This window comes from Mesoplodon densirostris, chromosome 18 (genome assembly GCF_025265405.1).
Source record: "Mesoplodon densirostris isolate mMesDen1 chromosome 18, mMesDen1 primary haplotype, whole genome shotgun sequence".
Taxonomy (NCBI): Eukaryota; Metazoa; Chordata; class Mammalia; order Artiodactyla; family Ziphiidae; genus Mesoplodon; species Mesoplodon densirostris.
This window is the reverse complement of record NC_082678.1, coordinates 58,026,648-58,052,483: the sequence shown is the minus strand read 5'-3', so window position 1 is coordinate 58,052,483 and position 25,836 is coordinate 58,026,648. Positions and strand designations below refer to the sequence as shown.

Sequence of the window (25,836 nt, the reverse complement as noted above, 5' to 3'; positions counted from 1 at the left end):
TCTCTGGTTTCACTTTCCTTTTATTCCACATTCCCAGAAGAACAGTCACAGGCAATATATAATTAGAAAACTGACATAGCCTCATTGTTTATGCGATAATAGATTTCACTGGACAACTGACAACCCTATAGGTGCATCTCCTCCCCCCCGTGCCCTGTCTCCCTTGCCCTACACCCAAAGCATCATATAATATTCCCACAGAAGACATAAACTAAGGAGCTTTCATTTGTTACTCTTGTTACCATAACAGTCATTTGCCATTTCGCATCTGGACAAGTTGTACCTGGGGATAGACTGGAAGGGTTCACAATTTAGTTTTGCTCCTCAGTGTAACTCTAAGTATCATAAAATGAACAGAAAGAATAAAACACAATGGCTTCAGGCTGGCAGCAAGATCAGCTGCTCCCCTGAAAATTTCGAACTGTCCCAACTTAATAGGCTGCGACAGTCCCTTCAAAACATTTGCAATTAAAGTCACCTGGAAAGATGTACACAATTTAATGTATTATGGCAACTCAATTCATAGTACAACTATATTATATATACATTAAACCAGTAGCAGAATAACTAGAAAAGTGAGTCCACCCTGACTATTTTAAAGGATCATACTATGTCTGTATAATACCTTGCTTGCAGCTTAGAGATAACAACTTTGCCTTACCAAGGGTTAGATAATCTATCCAGAAAAATAAGTCTAAATAACAACAAAACCATTCTTATCAAAGCTCACCTTTACATAACTGTTACCTCACGGGAGGAAATGAGCATGGCTGGGGACAGGGGTGACTCATTTTCCACTAAATATTTCTTGGTACCTTTTAAATTGTGTATACCATGTACCTATTTAAAAATTTATAACTATAAAGTTGTGGAATAAGCACACTACAGTTAATATGGTCAGCGAAGTCAATCCAAGAAGTTAAGAAAGGAAAACAAAGAAATAAAATGTGTATCAATAAATGATGGAAACCAATGCATGAAACAAAAGTTGAGCTTATAGCGTATCGAGTCATACATTTCCCCCGTTTTCTTAGGTTTTGTGGTGTTTTCTCTAAAAAGGGACATAGAAGTGCTTATATACGCTCTTTCTCACACTCACTCTACATGTATCTGTTTATCATTATCTCTGTATTTACACACACGTATCAAATATAGGACCAGCTTTTAGCAACTCCTCAAGTACACATGGTAGTGTATGTTTCTGTTGAGGGAAATGACTACTTGCTGGAAGCTAGAAGCTCTTTGGTGCTAATTCTCTGTAGAATTATGAGCTGTAATCTTTTGATAGTGGCAACTGTATTCTTACAGCTAACCCTGTATGTTAGAGGCAGTTCTTTCAGGAATAATCAATTCTCTAAATTCAAGGAACACTCTAAAATATAATATCCTCTATGAGATTGAGATGAGTAGAGGTTAGGCAGAAAGTATTGCAAGTTGATGTCTTGAAGGTAAAAAATCACTGTTTTGGATCAGTAAACCACGTTCAGTCATCAATGTACCAATCTGTACACGTAGGCAATAGGCCAGTTATTGGAAACGTACTGTTCCAGATCTAACCTACAATGGCACAGTTGAAGAGCAAAGAGTCTAATGTACTCAGTCCAGCCTCCACAACAAGGTCTTACAAAACGAATATAAAGGGGAGGGAGTCGTTTGGAAATGTAAAAACAGCAAAGATCATTTTTTGCAAAGAGTTAATGCAGCTTCTTCCATGCTTCCCTTACTTATTATCTAGTTGCATACCAGATAAGGCCAGATCATTATACAGCAGGAAGAATTAAGTACAGATTTTCTCTTGCCTAAGCAAAAGAGGCAAAGTTCTCTTGGCATGGAGAGTTAAAAGCTTTTAGTTGTGGAAGACATCAACATTTTCAACCTATACTTAAGAACATAATTTAAAATCTTTCCAAACAATCATTAAGGATCCTTGACATGTTCCATAAAATAGAGAAATTAAATGTTTAAGTTTTTTTTTTTTTTTTTTTTTGCGGTACGCGGGCCTCTCACTGTTGTGGCCTCTCCTGTTGCGGAGCACAGGCTCCGGACGCACAGGCTCAGCGGCCATGGCTCATGGGCCCAGCCACTCCGTGGCATGTGGGATCTTCCTGGACCGGGGCACGAACCCGTGCCCCCTGCATCGGCAGGCGGACTCCCAACCACTGCGCCACCAGGGAAGCCCAGTTTAAGATTTTTACCTCTAAATAAATCAAAAAAATCATAGAGCCAAGAGGACTGGGGAAAGAATGAGATGGAGAATACTGCCTTACAACCATCGTATGCTTTTCTCTCTTTCCAAATGCAGGAGAACATTTTCCAAGGCTTGCTTTTCCCTCTACCACTGCACAACGTACAACTACTAGAAAGAGGTGTCTCCTTATTATTAAGTCCTTGTCATTAGATACATACTAAAGTATTCATAGGTAAAAAGATACAAGAGTGGGTGGCTTTCTCACAATACTTTTATCCACCATACGTTAAAAAAAAAAGATTTTAAGAGAACGTAAGGAACAAGAGCAGCAGAATGTTAATTCTTCAAGCTGAGTAATAGGCAGACTCATTATACTATTCACTGTACTTCTGTGAATGTTTGAACATCTCCATAATAAAAAAAATGTTTTAACTCTGTTGCATGAGTGAAAAAAACAGCGAACATTTCTTGACCCGCAGTTGGACACAGAGCCATCTTGATTCTTTTCTTGGCAAGACTAGGAGATCTATGAAGTATTCAGTTCTATGTTGTTTTCCCACAGCACCATACGTGTGAGAATCATCCATATTAATACCTTTAGCTTTAGTATAACATTTAATTTCTATGCTCTATTACAAATTGCAACAGTCCGTCCTTCCGTCTCCCCTTTTCTCCCTCTTTCTTTTTTTGTAAAGATTTTTTTTTTTTAGATTGTGTTGGGTCTTTGTTGCTGTGCATGGGCTTTCCCTAGTTGGGGCGAGCGGGGGCTACTCTTTGTTGTGGTGCGCGGGCTTCTCATTGCAGTGGCTTCTCTTGTTGCGGAGCACGGGCTCTAGGCATGCAGGCTTCATTAGTTGTGGCACACGGGCTCAGTAGCTGTGGCTTGCAGGCTCAGTAGTCGTGGCTCGCAGGCTCTAGACTGTAGGCTTAGATAGTTGTGGCGCACAGGCTTATTTACTCCGCTGCATGTGGGATCTTCCCGGACCAGGGCTCGAACCCGTGTCCCCTGCATTGGCAAGCAGATTCTTAACCACTGCGCCACCAGGGAAGTCCCCTCTCCTTTCATTCTTTTTCTTTCTTCCTTTTCCCCTCCCTCCCTCACTTTCTTCCTCTCTCATTGCCTTTTTTAAAAACAAATCACCTAAATAATATTACATGAACACATGTTCACTATAAACTTCAAAAAATATGGAGTAAAAAACAAAAGGCTCACTGGAATAGTGAACAATGATTCTAATGACAAACTCAGAAAATCAAATGCCCTTCTGGCATTTCAGAAGTCTGGGGGTTGAGAATCTTACCTTTTATGTAAAAGTTTCAGAGTTTTAAGGCAATTATCCAGAGTAAAGCCTTTCAGAAGGCAGTGGACACCAAGAAAAATCCCAATTCCTATAAATTACTAAGGTATTGAAGATGCTCAAAACAAATAGGTCTAAGAGAAATTTTCATTTGCATCAATAAATTAGAATTGCTAAGAAAAATTTCTTTCTGTAGGTTTGAAAATGCTCATGTTAGAGCCATACTTGTCCAGATGACCACTTAAAAACAGAAGAGATAGGATTTACCACAAATGTTTTCTCTTCACTGTTGTTTGTTAACAACAAAGCTGTGCCGACTGATAGTATCTCAGTCATAAAGCTCTTGGAATAGATAGAGGCATGAAAGACCTCAGAGGAGAACAAGAACACTCTTTCTGTTAACACTACCGACAAACAAAAGCTAACCGTTGGTAAGTTTTTATTCTATCCAAGATAATGTGTAAAGCTTTTTGGATGAATTACCTCATTTAATCTAACACAATCTTGTAAGGTAGGTATTGTTCCCATTTTAATGGCAGGTAAACTAAAGCCCAGAGAGGTTAAGTTATCTGCCCAATGTCACCCAGCCAGCAAACAGCAGAAATGGAATTTAAAACTGCAAACTCCAAAGACCATGTTCTTAACCTGAAGTATAAACTGTTTCAACTCATGATGTCTTTACCTGGTAAGTTCATTATTTTAAATTAAAATGTTCATGTGAAACATCTGAGAGTTATTTATCCCCAAATATACACTATATCACCGATTTAGTCTCCATGATTCCTTTATTTCATATCTTAATATCATCATTTTTCTCATCTTAATAAACATCTATGTATACTGATCAGAGATACCATATAAAGCTATCAAATAATGGGAAAAAATGACTGTGAACAGAAGTCCCAACACAAGGAAGTTACAGACATTCAAGGAAGCCTTACATGTAGTAACAGAAAAGAAAGTACTTTGGACCACACTTTACATTCTCTATAATACCTGAGGAATTAGAAGGTTTCATTTTAGAAAATATTGGCTTGGTTTTATACTTAAAGTATAAGTGACATAACCATGGGAGGACCACTGGTACCTAGGAACAGCCTTGGAAGGCAGCAGAGTGCCCAAGAGAAGAAAAAAACAGTAAACCCAAAATATTCTTACAAATCTCGGCTCTGACCCAGACTTGACATCATGTAAGGGAGGTTCTGATGCTCTTCATGTGGTCATAAAATACAAAGAAAGCATAGTAGAAAAGGCAAGAAACTAATGGTATAAAGGCACTCCAGTGTTTCTCATCTCTCCACCAACTTCCACAAAATCACATGGCAGAAAGCCTCCTGTCATATGACAATAAGCAGAACAGATTCAAACTGGAGAGAGACAATCCACGGCATTCACCCACTCCCTTATGCCTTGGTCATTCGGTTGGTTACCTTCAGAAAGAAAGACCATGAGAAAAAGAAGAAATTGAGTGATGATAAAAGCTCATACACCATCAAAGCAAAAAGTAAAGCTTTTGACTTAAATAAGATGAGACTCCAAGGGCAAGATGGACAGACAGGGGTGCAGCTGAGAACCGAGCAGAAAGGCTGAGTTTCCCTGATATTTTCTACTTTTCTGGAATAAGAACTAAAAACTATTATGCAGTCAGGAGGGCCTGAAACATATAACAGGGCAGAAATTATTATTTTTTTATGATTATGTAAAGGGCAGTGGCCAAGAGCAGCCCTTCTGTTAACAACAAAGAGGTGTAGGTAAACACATAAGCAATGCTACCATAAAGTGGAGATTTTTGTTTTAACAAAATCTATATTTATATGATTATATTTCTCATGGTTGAGAGCGGCTATAATTAATGGATTTCCCTCGTTCTCCTAATGCAGCCATTTGTCAATTCAAATACAGAATGTCCAATCAATTTTGATGTATTTAGTAAGCAATTTGTCAAATGGTGCTATAATCCAGTTAATATATTAATTCTTGTCATGGAGAGAGTTCTGACAACGACATGGTTTTCCATAACTGGTTTGGAGAGGAAAACCTGAGCTGGAACTCAACGGTCATTCTTTGGAGGTGACACCTCTGTGTCCTGGGATCGGAGAGCATGCCACAGTACATCACTTCATCGGAAAACTGCTTTGCTGAACTAGACACCTGGGGTCTACTGGACAGTGTGGCTGCCAGTTCATTGTAATACTGGTTTTCTTTGAATGCCTGTGTGTTCCATATATTTTTAATAAATTGATCAAGCCAATATATGTGACACTAAAAATGCAAAGTATGTAAGCTTCCGAGAGAGGAACAAGGCTTTACCAATGAAATGTATGCATCTTAAACTTAAAAAGTACTCTTATAGACACTTTCCCCTATTCTTAATGTTTCTTCATATGAACTGCTAAAGAAGTGGCTCTCAATCTTTTATTTTCCTTTCCCAACATCCTTCAGGTAAATGACTGACTCGTATCAGTACTTAACAGGGCACTGTACTGTTAAGGCCACACAGTTAGTAACCATTAGTCAAGACTCTTAGAAGGCCACCTTCAGCTTACACAGTGCGAAGCTCCGGACATGACAGTTTTCTTAGTTTATATTTCATCCAATAATCACTACGTTATCTCCATCTTTTCCCCAAGTCTATCTATGCACTGGGGGCTGGAGAAAGAACCACGGAGATTTCAAGTAGGTGGCCCAAATTTACATCACAGAAGAAATCTGGACTATAGTGATCAAGGAAGTATCAAGTTGTTTCTCAAACTTTTCAGTGGGATATTTAATCACTACCAGTTTGGGCACGGCAGGCAATAGAAGACAGGTTTTTAAGGTACCACAGATAACCTCCGTGGGTGTATTTTGCAAATACTTTCCAAAGATGACGGCTCTATCCAATCACTATGTCCAAATCTTTCCATATTTCTCTATCAGGAAATGCAAAAGCAGACAGGAAGGCAATCCTTTCTAGAAAACAATACTGAAAAACATGGCAAAAAAATTTGTTTTAAACAGAAGAAAAAGAAAGAAAGAAAAGAGGAAAGGAACATTACATTCATCTTCCAGACATTAGGCTCCCCTTAGCACATTTATGAACCATGCAAGAGCAAATTGTCAGAGTGATTTGGCACAAGGCTGTGTATTTAAAAACCTGCCATGTGCACTAGTCCTCCAGACTACCAGACGTCCCATTGTTTGATGTGTCTGCTGAGAAAGGTGCCCTATGTGTCAGAAAAGCACATTGAATATTTTTCAATGACCCAGGGGGCAGAGGTCACTTATTATAAATGGATAATGAGACCTAATGCAGTGCTCTGAGTATGGACAATGAAAGGGTCTATCCGTAGTCCCTGGTGGATTGGTCATTCAGGCTTTTATTTCCTCTGCACACTTAATGGAGTCAAACAATTGACAGAAATTCTATAGAGAAGGCTGAAACTGAGAGAAACAACTGTATTCTAACTCTGATAGACAGATACAAATAGTGACCCTGAAATGGCGCCAGAACTCCCATCATCACTAACGTAGCAGACAGCTGTAGCATTCCCCCTAAATTCCCATTTAGTCATTTGTTAGCAATTAACCTTACTGATGGAAGTGATGGCACATCAAACCACAAGCTCCTGCCAATATCAACCCATTACATTATTGCAGGTAAGCAGACACAGATCATTCTCTTTAGTCCCTTATTTTTGGAGAAAAAGGCAAACAGATATCCCTGTACCCTCCATCCTATATCCCGACTACCCAACTAACAAAATGCATATTCAGGGGTATCAGTATCTGAATATAAGAACCTTAAACTCTGGTGGGATAGAGTAAATGACAGCAGAAGCAGAGGTACTCATGGACCAGAGGCTTTATGACCAATAGATTATTTTTCTTTAATCTATCAGAATCATTGTTCTATCCCAGCCAAATCTGCCAATCCGATGGCAATGAATATTAATAGCATAAATGGAAAAGAATATACTGTCAACTGTACCTGAAAAAAAAGCAGGTCATAAAGCAACCTACAGGGCTTCCCTGGTGGCACAATGGTTAAGAATCCGCCTGCCAATGCAGGGGACGTGGGTTTGAGCCCTGGTCCCAGAAGATCCCACATGCTGCGGAGCAACTAAGCCCGTGCGCCACAACTACTGAGCCTGCGCTCTAGTGCTTGCGACCCACAACTACTGAGCCTGCAGGCCACAACTACTGAAGCCCACCTGCCTAGAGCCCGTGCTCCGCAACAAGAGAAGCCACTGCAATGAGAAGCCCGCTCACCGCAATGAAGAGTAGCCCCCGCTCACCACAACTAGAGAAAGCCCACACGCAGCAACAGAGACCCAATGCAGCCAAAAATAAATAAATAAAATAAATAAATTTATTAAAAATAAAAATAAAGCAACCTACAGGAACAGTAAGTTGTGATGTCACACAGTTGTGTAAAATAAAGTAAGCAAGATATTTAAAAGTACCAAAAAACCCTCTATAAAAACGTTTTTGTTTCGTTTCAATTTTAAGAACAATTATGACAGGAAGGTGGTTTGACATCATTTCTCCAAATGATAAATACTAAAGCAAATGACAGAAATGCCAAGACTTACTTCAGAATGGAGTATAGGTCATTATGTTGTAAAAGAGAGGACTTTTGATGGTGAAACATCTCAACAATAAACCAACGATGACAGAGAAACCCAATGAACTATTCCATAGGTGTGAAGATCTATGTAAAGATATGGGTATCAATAAAAAGCATGTATCCCATAAACACAAAGGGAAAGAAGAAGGAAAAGAGGGTACTCTAATCTAAACTTTTTGATTAACTATATGATATTTTTTCATTGAGGAAGAAAATGTATTCAATTTCATAACGTTCCCCAAATTATACAACATATATATGGCTAAATTCAGGGTCAGTATGTCTCAAACTTCTAGTGTCCTGAAGAAAAACACCATTCACTAAAATCATTTCTCTATGGAAGGACATGTCAGTGGATAAAATTAACTATAAATAAGAGAATCCATCAAATATAACTCAATATGAAGTGGTTTCTCAAGTACCTCAGATATTCAGACCTAGATAGAGCAGTATGACACACCCAATGACCAACAATGGACTATAAATACTCTATAAATAAGTCCTACATTACAAGTTTCCTCTACAGGAGAAAAACATTTCTTTCTTTCCCCTTCCACCCTACCCAATCTTGGGCAAATATTTATTATGGACAATGCAAGGAAATAGTGTTGAGTACCTCCACCATACTTGGTACATACCACAACAACGATGCAATCCAGGATGTTAGGTTAAATCTAATGTGACACTCCAAAGAGAGCAGCTCAGAAAACTGCTGCACATTTAACTGCTTTGCCAGGGTACTGATAATGATCATGGCAGAGGAGAGCAATACTTTTTTCTTCCTTTTTTTATCAGTATGTTCAAAATAGATCACCACTGTATTGTAAAACCAATGAAACAAGACAGTAAAATAGGCTAAAAATGTCTTCAACTCTAAACCCAAAAGTGTGACTTTATATTACAAGGAAAAATATTTCCTATTTTTACTCTCACAGTTGTAGCCAGTAGGCCAGCAGCACAAAATTTAGTTGGGAATTAAGATCTCTAGAATCTAACCTTAAATACGCTGCCTACTTGTGTTTTTCATACTTCTATGGGTAAGACAAATTTCAATACTAGCTTTAGGTATTATCTACTTCATTATATATACAGATTTAAACAAAAGTGCTAGTAAAGTCCAAGTGATCAGTAAAGCAAAAACATTTTTAAAAAGCCGATATATCAATAGATAGCCCAGCTATTGAAAAGTAAGGTTTCAGGTGGAGCTTTTAGAATGATTAACACTGCCTTCTTACATGTTATGCTGTCTGTACCATAATGGAACCTCATCTCTTCTCTCTAAATTCTCTCTAGGATAAAATTATTTCAGAGAAAGCTTACATCAATTACTAATTATATATCCAAACAATCTCAGAAGGGAGCTCAAATCTATAAATACACACATGGAAGGTTCTGAGTTATTTCCAAGAACCTACTGAATATTACCACCAGGACACATACTGCATGCACCAAAACAGATGGAACACTGCAATCAGCAATTCTCTCTCCTACTCTAGGCAACATATTTCTCTTTAATGTTTCAATGAATGGCATAACCTACTGTTAAGCTAGTTATCCATTCCTCCTCACTTTTCTTCAGTAACCTCATATAGTGCCAAATCCTACAGAGGCAACTTGCTCAATTTCTCTGAAATTCAGCCACTTCTCTCCATCCCCCCTAACAATTAACTTCTTCCTTCTTTGAATTTCTTTCTTTTTTAACTTTTTATTTTATATTGGAATATAGCCTATTAAAAATGTTGTGATAGTTTCAGGGGCACAGCAAAGCGACTCAGCCATACATATACATGTATCCAGTCTCCCCAAGACTCCCCTCCCATCCAGGCTACCACATAACACTGAGTGTACATGTCAATCCCAAACTCCCTAACTATCCCTTCCCTCTACCCTCCCACCCCTGGTAACCATAAGTTCATTCTCTAAGTCTGTGAGTCCCTTTCTGCTTTATAAATACGTTCATTTGTATCACTTCTTTTTAGATTCCACGTATAAGCGATAAACGATATTTCTCTTTCTCTGTCTGACTTACTTCACTCAGTATGACAATCTCTAGATCCATCCATGTTGCTGCAACTGGCATTATTTCATTCTTTTTTATGGTTGAGTAATATTCCATTGTATATATGTACCACATCTTCTTTATCCATTCCTCTTTCGAGGGACATTTCAGTTGCTTCCATGCCTTGGCTATTGTAAATAGTGCTGCAATGAACACTGGGGTGCGTGTATCTTTTCAAATTATGGTTTCCTAAGTCATTTCTGTCCCAGCAGCTATGGCTTGAATTCTCTGTACCTCCTTCATCCTTCACCATCCTTTCTATACCAATTAATACATGCTATTAACAAGCACTTATCACAATGTGTTATAGATACTCATATACATGTTTTTTATTTCTATTTATGTTAGGGAAGGTAATGAGTCAAAAGTAAAGGCAGCAGAACTGGTTTAATGTAATATCAAGACAATACATAGGATTTAAGGACCAGAAATGTAAAAAATAATTAAGGTCACCCATATCTACTACTGGCCACATAAAAGAGACTAGATTTACATTATCTCCTAAAATAATTAAATTAGTCTTAAGCAAAAGGTTATTTTGAACCCTCCATAACAAGGCTTAAAAATAAACAAAGAAAGAATCAAATTTATTCCAAGTAACTTGACTACATCCTAGGAAAACAGAATAATCCACCGCTCAACAACATGAAACCAAAAATGCCCATCATCCTATCAAAAATCATTAGGCACATAAAGAAGCCGGAAAGCACACCAAGAAGAAAAATCAATCAATAGAAAAAAACCCCAAGCAATACCAGGGTGAAAAGAATTAGCACACAAGGACTCTAAAACAACAATTACAAAATATATGTCTCGTATGTTCAAACAGGTACACGATGCGGAAAGAAATGAAAGATATAAAAGAACATCCAAATGGAACCTATAGATGAAAAATATGGTATCTGGAATGAAGAATGTGTTGAATAAAATAGCAGATTAGACAGCAGAACAGAAGACAATATATATAAATACATAGAAATACAAACTATACAAAACCAAACAGAGTGAAGGAAAGAGAATTTTTTAACTGAACAAAGAATCAGCGAGCTGGGAAAATATCAAGTTGTCAACAGACATATAATTGGAGTCACAAAAGGAGAGAAGCAGAGTGACAGAAAAAAATTTGAAGATGTAACTGCATTAAAATTTTCAAATCTGATGAAAATTAAAATTCACAGATTGAAGAATCTCACAGACTCCAAGCAGAAGAAAACCACACCACAATGTTATGGTTTAAATACTTTTTCCTATTTTTCTATATTATTTCTATTGTTTTTATGTTTTCTATTTCCTTGATTTCACTCATCTTTATTATTTCCTTTTTTGGGCTTTAATTCGCTCTACTTTACTAGTTTCTGAATGTGAAAGCTGAGTCACTGATTTCATTTTATAACATGGGCATTTAGTCCTATAAATTTCACCTTGAGTAGTGATTTAGTGCCATCCCACAAATATTTCATTTTTCTATGAAGTTTTTATTTTGAAAGAATTACAGATTCATAAGAAGTTGCTAAAATAGTAATCAAGATACAGAACGGTTCCATCACCATAAAGATCTACTGAACCCTTTATGGTCAGATTCAACACCCTCCCTCGTACTCTGTCTCTCCGCATGATGTTCTTAAGAATCATCCAACTTGTTGCATGTATTTATACTTCAATCTACTATTTTTTTCCCTGAATAGTAGTCTAAGATAGGGATGCGTTCTGTTTTCATTTTCATTCAGCTAAAAATAATCCTAATTTCCCTTTTGACTTTTCCTGTGAACCATGTATCATGTAGAAGTGTATTGTTTAGTTTCCAAATATTTGTAGATTTCCCAGAGACCTGTTAATCATTTCTTATTTAATTCCATTGTGGTCAGAGAATATACATACTTTGTATAACTTGAAAGCTTTTAAACTTATTGAGACTTGTTTTACGGCCCAGAAGAAGGTCTCTATTTGTCAATGCTCCCTGTGCACTTGAAAAGAACGTACGTTCTACTGTTGTTGGGTGGAGTATTCTACTTAGTCTTATATTAATGTAGCAAGCGAGGGTTTAAAGTGGGTTTCTCCAGACTGGTGGTTGCCAAGGGGGAGGAAGTTGGGGTTAGCAGATATAAGCTTTTATATATAGAACGGATAAACAACAAGGTCCTACTGTAGAGCACAGAGAACTATATTCCATATCCCATGATAAACCATAATGGAAAGGAATATTTAAAAAAAGAATATATAACTTAATCACTTTGCTGTACAGCAGAAGTTAACACAACACTTTAAGTCAACTATACTTCAATAAAAAAATGCTGATTTAAAAAAAGTGGGGGCTTCCCTGGTGGCACAGTGGTTGAGAGTCCGCCTGCCGATTCAGGGGACATGGGTTCGTGCCCCGGTCCAGGAAGATCCCACATGCCGCGGAGCGGCTAGGCCCGTGAGCCATGGCTGCTGAGCCTGCGCGTCTGGAGCCTGTGCTCCGCAACGGGAGAGGCCACGACAGTGAGAGGCCCGCGTACCGCAAAAAAAAAAAAAAAAGTGGGTTTCTCCTAAGTAGCATATAGCTGGGGTTTAATTTTTGATCCATGACTCGTTTAGATGTTTAGACCATTTATAACTAATGTGAGCATCGACATGCTTAGGGTTACATCAACTTGCTTGTTTGTTAACATTTCATTTCCTTTTTGAGCACTTAGGTTGTTTTTTTATTGCATTACATACATCTTTAACAACCTTCAAATGATGCTGAAGTCACATACACTATACAAACTTACAATAGTATTAGTTCCACTTCCCACACTCCTGGCCTTTATGCTACTGTTGTCTCACACACACACACACACACACACACACACACACACACGTATGTATGTGTTTTAAAGACCACAATACATTGATACTATTTTTGTGTTAACAGTGAATTATATTTGAAAGAGAGTTATTAAATAATTAACAAAAAAACCCACATATATGCTTTAACCATTTTCAGTGTTCTTCATTCCCTTCCATCTAGTGTCAAAGGCTCTCCCCACCTTTCCTATAATGCCTTTATAAGTAGAGAAAAACAATTATATCCCCAATAAAACATTGGGGGGGGGGTTCTATGGATCCCAGTCACCTTTCTATTGTGTATCAAAGCTATATTTCTGTTGAGTGATCCTTTGTTACCATTTAACAAAGAAAACTCAGTAAGCTTAGGGAGGAACTTCTCACAAACCCATGGATTATCTTGGAAGTTCAAAGTCTGACCTACCCCCAACAAAGCTAGTTAATGTCAGCAACTTAAAAAATACTGCTGCTGCCAAATTACCTGAAAGAAAAGGAGGAAACATTATTTTTGCCCTAAATAAAACTTTCCCAAGTAAGCCCTGTTTCTAATTTACAATTTGGGAAGCTCTGAAGCAGACTAAAGAAAAAGCATTGTCTACTCTGGGATCACATTCAAAGCTGGTTGATATTTGTTAGTCTTGTCTAATGTTTATCTTTGTTTTTGGCAAAGAAATACACTGAAATAAAAAGCCTATTTTAGAAAAGGTAACTATAGCATGTGTTTTTTTTTTTTTTTTTTTGGAAGGAAGAAAATACACCGTTAGCACAAAAATCACTAATCACCACTACTATAATCTTTTTATAAAAGATTCCCAAGATTTCTTATGACCCAGGCAAAACTTTTTTTTTATATTAGATTCTTGACTTTTACCTTTACTGGGCTATATAGCAAGATTAGATTACCATATGCATATCCCCTTTGCACACATAAACTAGTCAATCTACTCAAACCATATGACTTTTTTTGCTTATTCTAAACAGCGATTTCTTATGGCTTAACCTCCTAATGACAAAGGAGTGATTTCTACCTCCATAGTGAGGAGCTCTTGTAAGGAGCAGGCTACTGAGTCAATTTATGATACACCCAAATTGCTCAATTTTGTATCATTCCATTCAATTAATTAATATGGGTAGGAAGTGTGACTACAGTTAATACAAAATTTGGAGTTTTAACTTACTTCCCTAAATTTAGGTACGAAGTCTTTAGTGTTCAGGCAGGTTTCCCTTTCCCTTACCACCAGTCACCCTTTTGCCACATATGCAGAACTTTGTTTACAACTAGTGGTGTATTTATTATGATCACAGGGCTGAAAGGGGAGTGGGGATTCCTTGCTAAACATCCTGCTCTCCTACTCTCCTCTCCCTGAGACAAAGTCTCTTTCGCATTTCCATTTACATCATTCTTTGTCCACTATTATTATAATTTCCGGAGTTTGTACAAGTCTGCTTCACTTGATCCACAGATCCAGATACAACCAAAGAAAATACTGACAACATTTGTGAAGTGTGCATTACAGTTTTACTCCAAATGGTTATATTTGAAAATACCTTCATAATATATTTATCAACAGTTTGCAGGTTGGGAAATAAGAAGTGATTTTCAATATGGTTAAATAAAACAAAAAACCTCCTGCCACCAGGTACAGTATACACATCATCTTTTCAAATGGCTTCAGTAAGGGAAACCGGAGAGAAAGTCAAGCAAGAAGGTAATAAGAAAGTCTTCTTAATGAGGCTCTAACTTAGAGAGGGCTCAACAGATGGGTAGGCAAAGGCATTCTCTCTAAACTGGCTCCAGCATTGCTTTTACCAATTATATTTCAGCTCTTACTCCTCTGATGCAGATGTCCATGTTTTGCATATTTAATTGCTTCAGTCGTGAAATATACTATCTTGTCGAGGACTCTCAATCAAATAGCCTTTCTTTTTTTTTCTTTTTTTTTTGCAGTACGCGGGCCTCTCGCTGCTGTGGCCTCTCCCATTGCGGAGCACAGGCTCCGGACGCGCAGGCTCAGTGGCCATGGCTCACGGGCCTAGCCGCTCCGCGGCATGTGGGATCTTCCCGAACCGGGGCACGAACCCGTGTCCCCTGCATCGGCAGGTGGACTCTCGACCACTGCGCCACCAGGGAAGCCCCAAATAGCCTTTCTTTATGTTGAAAACATGACTTTAAAAATCCAGGCTAAATCTGTGTCTCTACTGCCAATGTAAAGAAGCAATATAATAATTATTACAGAATTACCTGCCTCTTAGGTATTTTTTAACTTATTAAGTTATATCTATAGTAACATTTCACTAGATAAGAGGAAACATAATAATTATGTCACTTAGATATATGACAGACATATTAAGTCTATCACTTAGATGACAGATCTGGCAACATCATCAAAATCACATATTCAGAATAGGGATTCCATTGTTAAGTCCCTGAAGTCTAATATTTGAAAATACGCACTTCTGAGATAAGAAACAAAGGTTCAGAATGATGCTTAAATGTATAGATTATTTTACAGTTTTTAAAGGACTTTAGCATCACTTCACTGACCACAGTAACACCTTCATAAGAGAAAGTATCTTACTGATACTTTATAGTTTCCAAGTTATTGAGAGGTGGTCTAGAACTGGAAACTAGGCCTTTTCATCCTTATCCCAATGCTAGTCCATCGGGAGTTCAAAAGGTCTCACATAAAATGCATTATATTATGTATTTTATTTAGAAACCATAGAATCATCAGTGACTGCTTTCTTTCAAATTGTCTAATTCTGTTCTAGTCCAACTGGGCAACATCTCACGGGTCTGTCCTGTCTTCTCTGTAAACAGCCTGAACTAAAGCCTCTCATCTTGCTCCAGGATCACTGTGCCTCTACTTCCCTGCAACCCACCGAAACTCTTATTACAACACTGCCAGGGTGATCCTTCTAAGATGCAGTTCTGATGGTGTCGTTCCAATGCTTGAAAACAACTGATGGCTTGTTACTGCCTACAGTGGCGGTTCTTCAACCATGCAAGGAGAGCTGCTAAAATAAAGTCATATCCATCAGCTTAATTCACTGGAACAAAAAAATTAAGGAATAGAGACAGTTGCTTTTTTATGTTTTTTCCCCATATCTTTTTCTCACATATCTGGGACTTGCTACTGTTTGTCTACTGAGCAGACCTATCAAAATAACTAAACAAAGAAAACCAATATTAATTCTGAAAAAGTTACCTACACTTAATCCAACAATTGGTTATTTTCACCCCTATTGAGAAGTAGGGGGAAATGTTCTCGTGAACATTGATATTACATAAATGTCATGTCATGTATTTTCCAAGTCATATGATAGAGTTAAATATATGCTTAGATAACCTAGACCCTAACAACTTTTATGTACTCTGCTTCTTGGAACCAGAAAACCACTTACCTATTATCCCTCTGTGAAAGCTTTGGCAACTTAAGTCACTGCCCTCATAATTCAATGTATAACCCTTCACTGATGCACCTGCCTCATTTCCTTTTATCTTTTAACACCTGTCTCCCGAATTAGATACTGAATTCATTGAGGACAGAAGCAACATACTATTCTCATTTAAACCACAAGTTCCTGACACATAGAAGTCACTCAATAAATACATGAAGAGAAGAATCAGCGAGTTCTTTTATACAAGAGAATGAGACTGCCAACTATTTGTTACAATTATAGAGTTTCGTAACTTTAGAGCAAAGTCAATACACTTTCTCTGTTTCCAGTATAACATATAACACACTATAAACATAAAATAAAATTGTTTTACAAATATTTCACTTCATGCTGCATAATACAGCTAGGCAAGAAATTAAGTCTGATTCAACAAAACTCCATTAAAAACATGTCAGTGTTGATTTTCAGAAAGTTTCTTAAAAACATGCAGTACTCAGAGCCATCAAGTAAAATTAAGGATCCAGTGAATTCTACAAAACTGAATTATAATTGTAAAGAATTTTTAATTCTATGACCATAAACTGGATAATAAATATTAAATTATCTTTTCAGGCCTCACCTACAAAGAAGGCTGTTTCTAGTTCAATCTACATTTTTTCTCCTTAAGTAAAAAAAGAATCCAGACCAATCTCTACAAATGTTAGGGCTTAGGTATAAAAGTAAAAAACCAAAATCCTGATGGAGCTGGAATCACTACTTCATTATTGCAAGTAAAATTCTACAAAGCGAAAAGCCTGCTGATACAATTTTCACAGTGAAAAGTGCTTAACTTTTTTCATGTCAGAAATAAATTCCAATTGCATGAAACTTTATTATATCCTAGTATCCTCATTTAAAAAAAAAAAATTGAGCCCACCAGATATCTCATGGCCAGGGAATGTGAACAGCTAGAGGCATACTTAATGTGTGCTAAAGCTTATGGTATACATTTGTATTAAATATCTAACTTGCCTCAGTCTGATTACTTACGGCCTCTGGCCTATGGACCAGTGGTAATATGCATGGTTGCATTAAAAGTCAGCATTTTAAAATGAAAGCTCAAAATACTCTATGGAAAGAAAAAAATGAGAACTACTCACGGCCAGCAAGCAGGAACTGATAATACTGTACTGCATCTGCAGCGAGGAGCAGAGGGTGGTTTGCGTTAAATGGTGGTTGCAATTCATTCCATTGAGGAGTTCTAAGGAAACAGCAGAAGAATATTAATATTCAGGCTTAATAGATGGGATGTAAATCACCATCACTGTCACCACTTACAGACATTGATATAAACTCACACTATCTTTGTAATCATTAAAACGAACTTGTTGGAGTGCTGAAACCTGAAACACAAGGCCATCTGCTTAGAAAGAATAAAAAGGTGGCAGTGAGTCATACAAATTACATACAGCCAATATTAGTTTAAAGCAGACGACCCTTCAATACGATAGACATGACATTCAAAACACTGAACAGAGAGGAAGTGTGGAATTCAAATGTCACAATTAATTTTTACCTAATTTCTGACACTTGTTAGAGCTCTCTATGCTTAGAATATGTATACATTTTAAAATAAAATAAAAGCAGATAAAAATGGCTTAAAAAAACACAGTTAATGGTTGGCTTATTAAAGACCTAATTAGCATCTGAATGCCAAAATAAGCCACTTATTTCAATGATGATGCAGTAATTTTAATTAGACCTGCCCATCCCTAAATAGCTTGATAAATAAGATACTGATCAATCAATCCAGTGCAGTAAAGTACTAGTAAAGAATGGTAGAGCCTCCAAAAATCAATATAAGAATATTTTTAAATGGCATAAGGAGAGAGATCATTTTCATATCCATTTTTGTTTGTTTCCTTCCATATATGTCAGGACCAATTTTTTCTGTCTCTCCTATACTATTGTACACGATATTGAATGGATTTTATCCTAGATCTTATTTCTCTGTCTTTATACTAGATTATAAAGGTTCTAATGATTATGTACTTTTGAGAAGGACTCTAATTGTTAATAAACATTTTTACAGTGATAAACCATTATATCTTGGGGAATCACTTTAAAGGAAACCTTCCAATCTATTTATATTAGTTTCCATTCCCCATAATGGCTATCTCAATGTACTTTCTACTTGCAGTGAGCATGAGACTGGAAATAGGGGAAGCACTAAAGCTCTTTATGTGGGATAGGAAAAAAAAAAACAAGTCCTAGAAAAGGGAACTCAAAGATGTGAGGAGAAAGAAGTTCAAAGGGAGGTATTCTCCAAGGCATACACCAAAGACAACTGAATACATAGGACCACACAAAAATTTGTACATGAATATTCTCAGGAGCATAATTCATGACAACTAAACTGTGGAAATGCCCATCAACTGATGAATGGATAAACAAAATGTGGTATATCCATGCAATGGAATATTATTTGGCCATAAAAAAGGAATGAAGTTCTGCTACATGCTGCAACATGGATACACCTTAAAAACATTATAGTAAGTAAAGGAAATCAGATGAAACAGGTCACATTTTGCATGATTCCGTTTACATGAGATGTCCAGAGTAGGCAAATCCAGAGACAGGAGATAAACTGGTGGTTGCCTAGGGCTGAAGGGTTGAAGGAAAATGGGGGGAGGGAATGACTGCTAATGGGTACGGGATTTCTTTGGGGGGTGATGAAAATTGATTGTGGTGATGGATGCACGACCTAGTGAAAATTCACTTTAAGTGGGTGAATTGTATTATATGTATTACATGTAAATTATATCTCAATTAGAAAAGGAATGAATTATCAAAAAACACAACAGGGATAAATCAAAATAATTTTGCTGGGAGAAAGAAGACAAAAAGACCATGCACTCTGATTCCATTTATATAAAATTCTAGAAATTATAAACTGATCTATAGTGACAGAGAACAGACCAGTGGTTGCCTGGGGCTCAGTGGGTGAAGTGGGGATAAAGGGGGGCAGGTGAGAGATTAGAAAGAGGCATAAGAAAACATTTGAGGTGATGGATATATTTATAATGTTAATTATGGGGATGATTTCACAGCTGTATACATACGTCAAACCTTACCAAATTGTACACTTTTAATATTTTATATCTCAACAAAGCTGTTAAAAAAAAAAAAAAAACAAAAAAAAAACAAAAAGAGATACTACCTAACCAGAGTCCAGCTGGCTCGGGGAGATGTCATCATTTCCAGTGGGGTGTCATCGCTGATCTTGGGTGCAGTGCTAAGCGGTCGTGGCTCCATCATGTGCTCCACTAAGTTCCCGTAGCAGCTAATAATGTAGAGGGATTCAACTACAACTTGTTTGGACTGATCTACAAAACAGGAAAACAGGTCCTGGATATGTGATATTGGCATAAAAGGAGCACAGCATCATTTTTACAAGTTATTGACCCTTCAGTCTGTTCCTGAGGTTGCTGAGGGAAAATAAGAAGGCAGGAACTTTTTCACATGGTGCCTGCTCCTTGCCTAAAAATTGTCTCTTATAAGTAGATGCTAACGAATATGAAAAGTTCTATGCTAGCAAAATATTTTTAAATTTAAGCAATTTATTTCAAGAATGACATAAATATACTCAAAATTCTAGTCTGCTCAAACAATATTATACAGTCTTTTGTATTTGCCTGCAGTGTAGTAATTTGTCCCACATTACGAAAAATGAATGGTATCAGGTGGGACAGGGAAGGACTGACCGAAAAGGAACCCTGTATGGACTAAGATTTAGTTACACTGGACGCACCAACTCAACTGCAGGAGAGACCCTTTGCCCAAATCAGCCTAACTTCTCATCTACTCTCTCTCAGAAAACTTCCTCCTTTAAATTTCTGGATTAAAACAGACAAATGAAAAACACACACACGTCCTCCTCCCCCAAATCCTCTTCCTTCTTTCCTCCCATGGCAAATGAAGCCCAGTCATACATTGAGGTCAGGTGCTGAATATGGATCTAATCAAATGACTTTATAAGGAGTACACATGTCCTCACTACCAAACCAGGTTTAGTCCTCTATCTTGGGTTTTACAGTAAACCTAGGAGCATATAAAATCCCTCATGAATGCTGGGTGGGTTACCTTATCTCTATGCCAGAGGACTCGATTACAGCTGCTTTGAGAAAATGGCTAATGACCAGTAGTGGGACATAAAGGAGTAGCAAGTTAAAAGGGTAATTAGAACAGAAGCGAGAAGCATTTGAAATTGAGCTTCACAGAGGGTTTTAACTAGTAACAAAAAGTCATTTCGATAGCATCATTAAAGCTGAGGAGGTAACAAAAAATAAAGATGGGATAAGAAAATGGAAGGCTTGCATACTTTACTGTATCCTCTCCCACTTAGGTAAAGAGCCTGCTGTGCCTGGGATCCTATTTCCAAGGAAAGGGCCACTGAAAGGAGATAACAAGGGAAAGGGCTGACGTCTGACTGCCAATATTAAGCGTAAGGGAGAGCCATTTTGCCAAGAACAATACAGCCTGTGGAACCTGTCAGAAAAGTGCCTCGCTAACAACTCGGTTTCTGACCTACTTTAATAGTATCACAATAATAAGAGGAAATTTTTAACACTCAAAATTAAACACTTGGTCCACGAATGCAGGCACTCTTTTCTAAACAGAAACAATGAGGAATCACATACTAAAAGAGTAATTATATAAGTTGACTCTGGTGGTCAAAGGAGAGATTTAAAAAAAAACAACAACACTATATAAGTTCAAAGGGACAATGGTTACCATAAAAGATGATTCTCATTTCTGAGTGGGAGCCTGTTTTTATCCTTTAATTTATAACATGGCAGAGTTGTTGTAGATTTTTTTTTTTTTTTTTTTTTTTTTTTTTTTGCGGTACGAGGGCCTCCCACCGCTGCGGCCTCTCCGTTGCGGAGCACAGGCTCCGGACGCGCAGGCCCAGCAGCCACGGTTCACGGGCCCAGCCGCTCCGCGGCACGCGGGACCCTCCCAGACCGGGGCACGAACCCGCGTCCCCTGCATCGGCAGGCAGACTCCCAACCACTGCGCCACCAGGGAAGCCCGAAGATTATTTTTTAAGGACAGATTTAGCATTAGAAAACCTGGGTTCAAACTCTGATACCATAACCTACTAACTAGTGATTTTAGCTAAATTATTTAAACTTACTGATCTCGAATTCTTCATCTCTAAAATAGGGATAACAATGTTTTTCCTCTCCACACTTTATAGACAATGGCATGAAATTAGTTTGAGAAAAATGTAAAAGCTACATATAATGGTATGGGATTGACGGCACTGAGAACACCTGTATATTGTCACCAGCAAAACAAAATAAAAACACTCAGTGGGCAATTTATTCCACATTTATAGTGAGAGGATAGCCTGTCTTCTTGAGACTTGAGTAGTTGAGGAGAGACATGCTAACTGAGTGGGAAAATTTTTTTCTATTGTTGGGCTCAAGATTATTCAAAGAGAACTGCTCTGAATTTTCCTCAAGAAACCAAAATTACAAATGGCAAGTTTAACTTCAGTAAAAATACATACCTTTTTCTCTTTTCAGACCTGCATTATTTGCAAACCACGATCGGGATGTCCCAAACGTCGCAGCCACGCAAAATTCTCCGCCCATTGATTTGCTGGGTGAAATTTGTGGAGGTGGTTTAACTTTGCTTAAAAAATAAAATGATAGTAAAAAGAGAAAAATTACCATGATAAAATCATGGTCCTTGAGAAAATGACATATTTCCCTTAAAATTTGCCCCTAAGTATTCAAACGCTCCCATGTGGACATGCATTTTGCCGTAAGTATAACTGGTGGTTGTGAGACTGTGATCTGCAGTAAAAGTAAAACTAGTTCAAAGCTCCAGAGTATTATCGGAAAAGCAACTTATACCAATAAAAATGAGCTTCTTTTTGAAGAATGTGCTGGCAAAATCCAAGTCAACCCATTTGAGATAGATAACATTTCCCTGGATATTTCAAAGTGGAACAGTAGAACCAGCAAAAACATCTCATAATAATAGAACAGTTTATCAATTCACTTCAATATGTAAAATGTGGGACTGACAATACAGTTGAATGGAGACAGCATGTATGAAAACACGAGATGATACAGAATGGAATCCTGACCATGCTCTCAGACATATATGTATGGTTAGACAACGTCTGGTGAGTAGACCTAAAGATCTAGTGCAATTACAGTCACTGATCTTCCTATTTCTTGTTTATTTTTTCTTTGTGGATTTGTGAAGATGATAGGTCTATTTTTATTCTGCTTCTCCTATGTTTGAGGACACATTAAGTAACTTCTGCTACTTCACATAACTACCATAAAAAAGTACTTGCTGGGGCCTCCCTGGTGGCGCAAGTGGTTGAGAGTCCGCCTGCCGATGCAGGGGATACGGGTTCGTGCCCCGGTCTGGGAGGATCCCATATGCCGCGGGGCGGCTGGGCCCGTGAGCCATGGCCGCTGGGCCTGCGCGTCCGGAGCCTGCGCGTCCGGAGCCTGTGCTCCGCAACGGGGGAGGCCACGACAGTGAGAGGCCCGCATACCGCAAAAAAAAAAAAAAAAAAAAAAGTACTTGCTGTCCTCTTTGTTTTCCCCAAATCAGTTTTCAGCTTCTAATACCATTGACTTCTGATATCAACCTTTCATCTCCTTGCAAATCCTATATTTCTCTTCTCTCCCAATTTGTCCAAAACTGCCCCAAAGTTCCTTAGCAATTTTGTCAGGCACCTTAGAGAAATGGTGTATTATTTTCTCTGACTCGTAGACCAGGAAATAGCCCCACTGTACACTGGTCAAGATCACAGCCCAGTCGGGGCACAAGAATAATGTTTCGCCGCTGCTAGTCAGTCTCAAATGTCAAATAACATTATTTCTACATTCGTTTGCTCACTATCCTTTATCTCTTTATCTTTTAATGAAGTACGGTTAGACAGAGAAAGACTGGGTTTTGGAGTCAGGTGGAAACACAAATCTGAATCCCAGTGCTGCCACTTTTTTACCTGTGTGGATTTTGATTAGGTTATTTATAACCTCTCAGTGCTCAGACAACTAATATATAAAATATATGAAATAGAAAGACAGCAATGCCTACCTCTTAGGGTTATTTTAAGGTTTACAGCATTTTATTTGTTCTCAAAGTGTGGTCCCTGGCTAGTAGCACTGAGAACCTCTTAGACATGCAAATATTCATCAGGCCACACCCCGCTCTGGAGGTGGGGCATGACAATCTGTGTTTTTAATAGCCCTCCAGGAGATTCTGGCACACGTTCAGGTTTAAGAACCACTGTATTAGGTAACGTGTAGAAAGCGCTGTGAATTCCCATATCACAGAACTCAACGCTATCTCCTGTATAGCACACAGCCTTCAACTAATTTTCAAAAAATCAGACTTCACTTTGGTAATCTCATTTTCCAGGTGTTATGACACCTGAAATACTCTCTCACATATTTTACTTCCTGAGCCTTCTGTTTTGATGTCTTCCTCGTAGGGAAAGCAAAAAGTCTGGATCAGAAGCCACTCTGCTTGGTCTCTCTGCCTTTGACCAAATTCATGTAATGCACATTGCCATATATGCGAAGGCCTCTTCTTTCTATCATTAACATTTCTTAAACACAACAAGTTATTACCCATAAAAATCACATCCATGCCTAAATCACAAACACTAGTCACAGTCAGACTTCCACTGATAGGGAATAAAATGACAGTTTTTTAAGTTTCTGTAAGAAAATGCATCTGTTTCTACCAACAATTTCACGTCTTCCTCGCTGCATTTGCCACAGCTGCAATAACCTTTGCAAAACCAACAGAAGAGAAGACTCCCCTCCACCTACACCTGAACAAACAAGCACCTTCCCTTGGTTTCTGGGTAACCGGCACCAGAATTGTTCTTTCTGGTTATGATGCTCTCTGTTGTACTACCTTAGAATGTAAATGTTCCTTCAAAGCCTTTATTTCCATCACTGAAATGCTGTAAGTTCCTGTAACTAGCATCTTTTAACTTCCACTGGTCAGTTTTTGGAGGCTGGAAGGCAGAGGAGAGAGGAAAAAAACATTCCAGAATTTTTTGAAAGGTGTTTCAACTGTGTGACTATGTTTTTACTAGAATCACCATCAAGGAACAATGATCCTACAAAATGTACAAGTTCAAAGTTCTTTGCAAATTAATGAACGCTATTTTTGTTTCTGTTTTTAAATCATGTGGTAAGCAACAAGATAGAAAACAAGTAGCATGCCACTTCTTAAGAGAGTCTACGGTGCATCTAAAGTATGCATCCTAAATAGATTTTAAAAGTTGCTACTGGGCCACTTAGCTACCTTTGTAATATAATAATCAATTTAGTCTTTAGCCAAGCAAATATATATATTTTGTATGTTTATTAGCTTACAGTCTAATCAATTAATATCAGAAGCTAAAGTCTTTTAGGCTTCTTTAATGTTATACATAACTCAGCTTCTAAACACACAACTAAAAAGCACCAACATAGTATCAATTTACATAAACTCATTATCTCCTGCAGAGAATAAGTATCTTAGGTTAAAAGTATTCTTAAAATTATGAAAAAATGTTCATTTTTATTCTTATATTTCATTATTTCTTCTTGTTCTCCTGATAGGGCCTTCATAAATCACATTAGTACAAGTTTGTGTTTAATAAGTAATTAAAAGGGTTTTTATCCCTGAAAATAACTTGCTACCTCCTGTATGACACAGTGCTGTGTATGGGGTATTTAGCATATTTGGTGAACATATTCATAACAAGTTATTTCTATCATCAACCTACCTTTGGAATGACTGTGGTATTTAAGCAAAATAGAAATTTAAAATATGTGCTTATGTGTACTAGATTTTCAGAAAAATAAAAGGAAAAATAATCTAAAGAAAAGATTATTATTAATAAAGTATTTTCTATACAAAATACCCAAAGGGAGAAAACTTAACATTGATTCAATTTGCCCTTTATCCTAAAATTTTAAAAGACCAAGACCAGGAATGTTGGGTGGAAGCAGAATTGAACTTTTCCACAATGACCCAGAATATTTCTATTGCAAAATCACCTTTTGTTGGCAGAAAGATAAAACATTGAAAAACGATACATACGTGAAAGGAACAAAAGAGAAAAGTGCTAGCCTTGCAAATCATGCTCACTTATAGACTGGTGACCCAACCACTTTAGGAAAGCATTCCAGTACTAGCCTTTTTTTCTTTCTTCCTCTCAATATCTCCCTTTATCCTCTGAAAGAGACAACAAATCCTATTACAAGACATTTGCAAGTATAAACGAATACTTCTGGGTGTTGATTAATTTATTAAATTAATAATTGATATAAAAAGTAAAAAATTTCAATGTATATGGGGGTCCAGAAATTCAATTGTGTTGTGGTTATAAATGAGAACAAAACAGACTGATAGTGCTGGTGGACTCCTTTCCACTGAGAACTCCTGCTCTTTACCC

General features: G+C 37.6%; 1 protein-coding gene across 8 annotated transcripts in view; it reads right to left on the bottom strand.

The window, feature by feature from the left end:
* BCAS3 (BCAS3 microtubule associated cell migration factor) overlaps positions 1-25,836 on the bottom strand; it is a 581,795-nt gene that overhangs the window by 297,678 nt on the left and 258,281 nt on the right. For all 8 annotated transcript variants that reach the window (XM_060081385.1, XM_060081386.1, XM_060081388.1 and 5 more), the window contains exons 17-19: positions 21,919-22,043; positions 19,564-19,729; positions 17,504-17,604 (exon numbers count right to left, since the gene is read on the bottom strand). In XM_060081385.1, the coding sequence (XP_059937368.1) occupies positions 17,504-17,604; positions 19,564-19,729; positions 21,919-22,043 (392 nt within the window). The remainder of the gene's footprint in view (positions 1-17,503; positions 17,605-19,563; positions 19,730-21,918; positions 22,044-25,836) is intronic.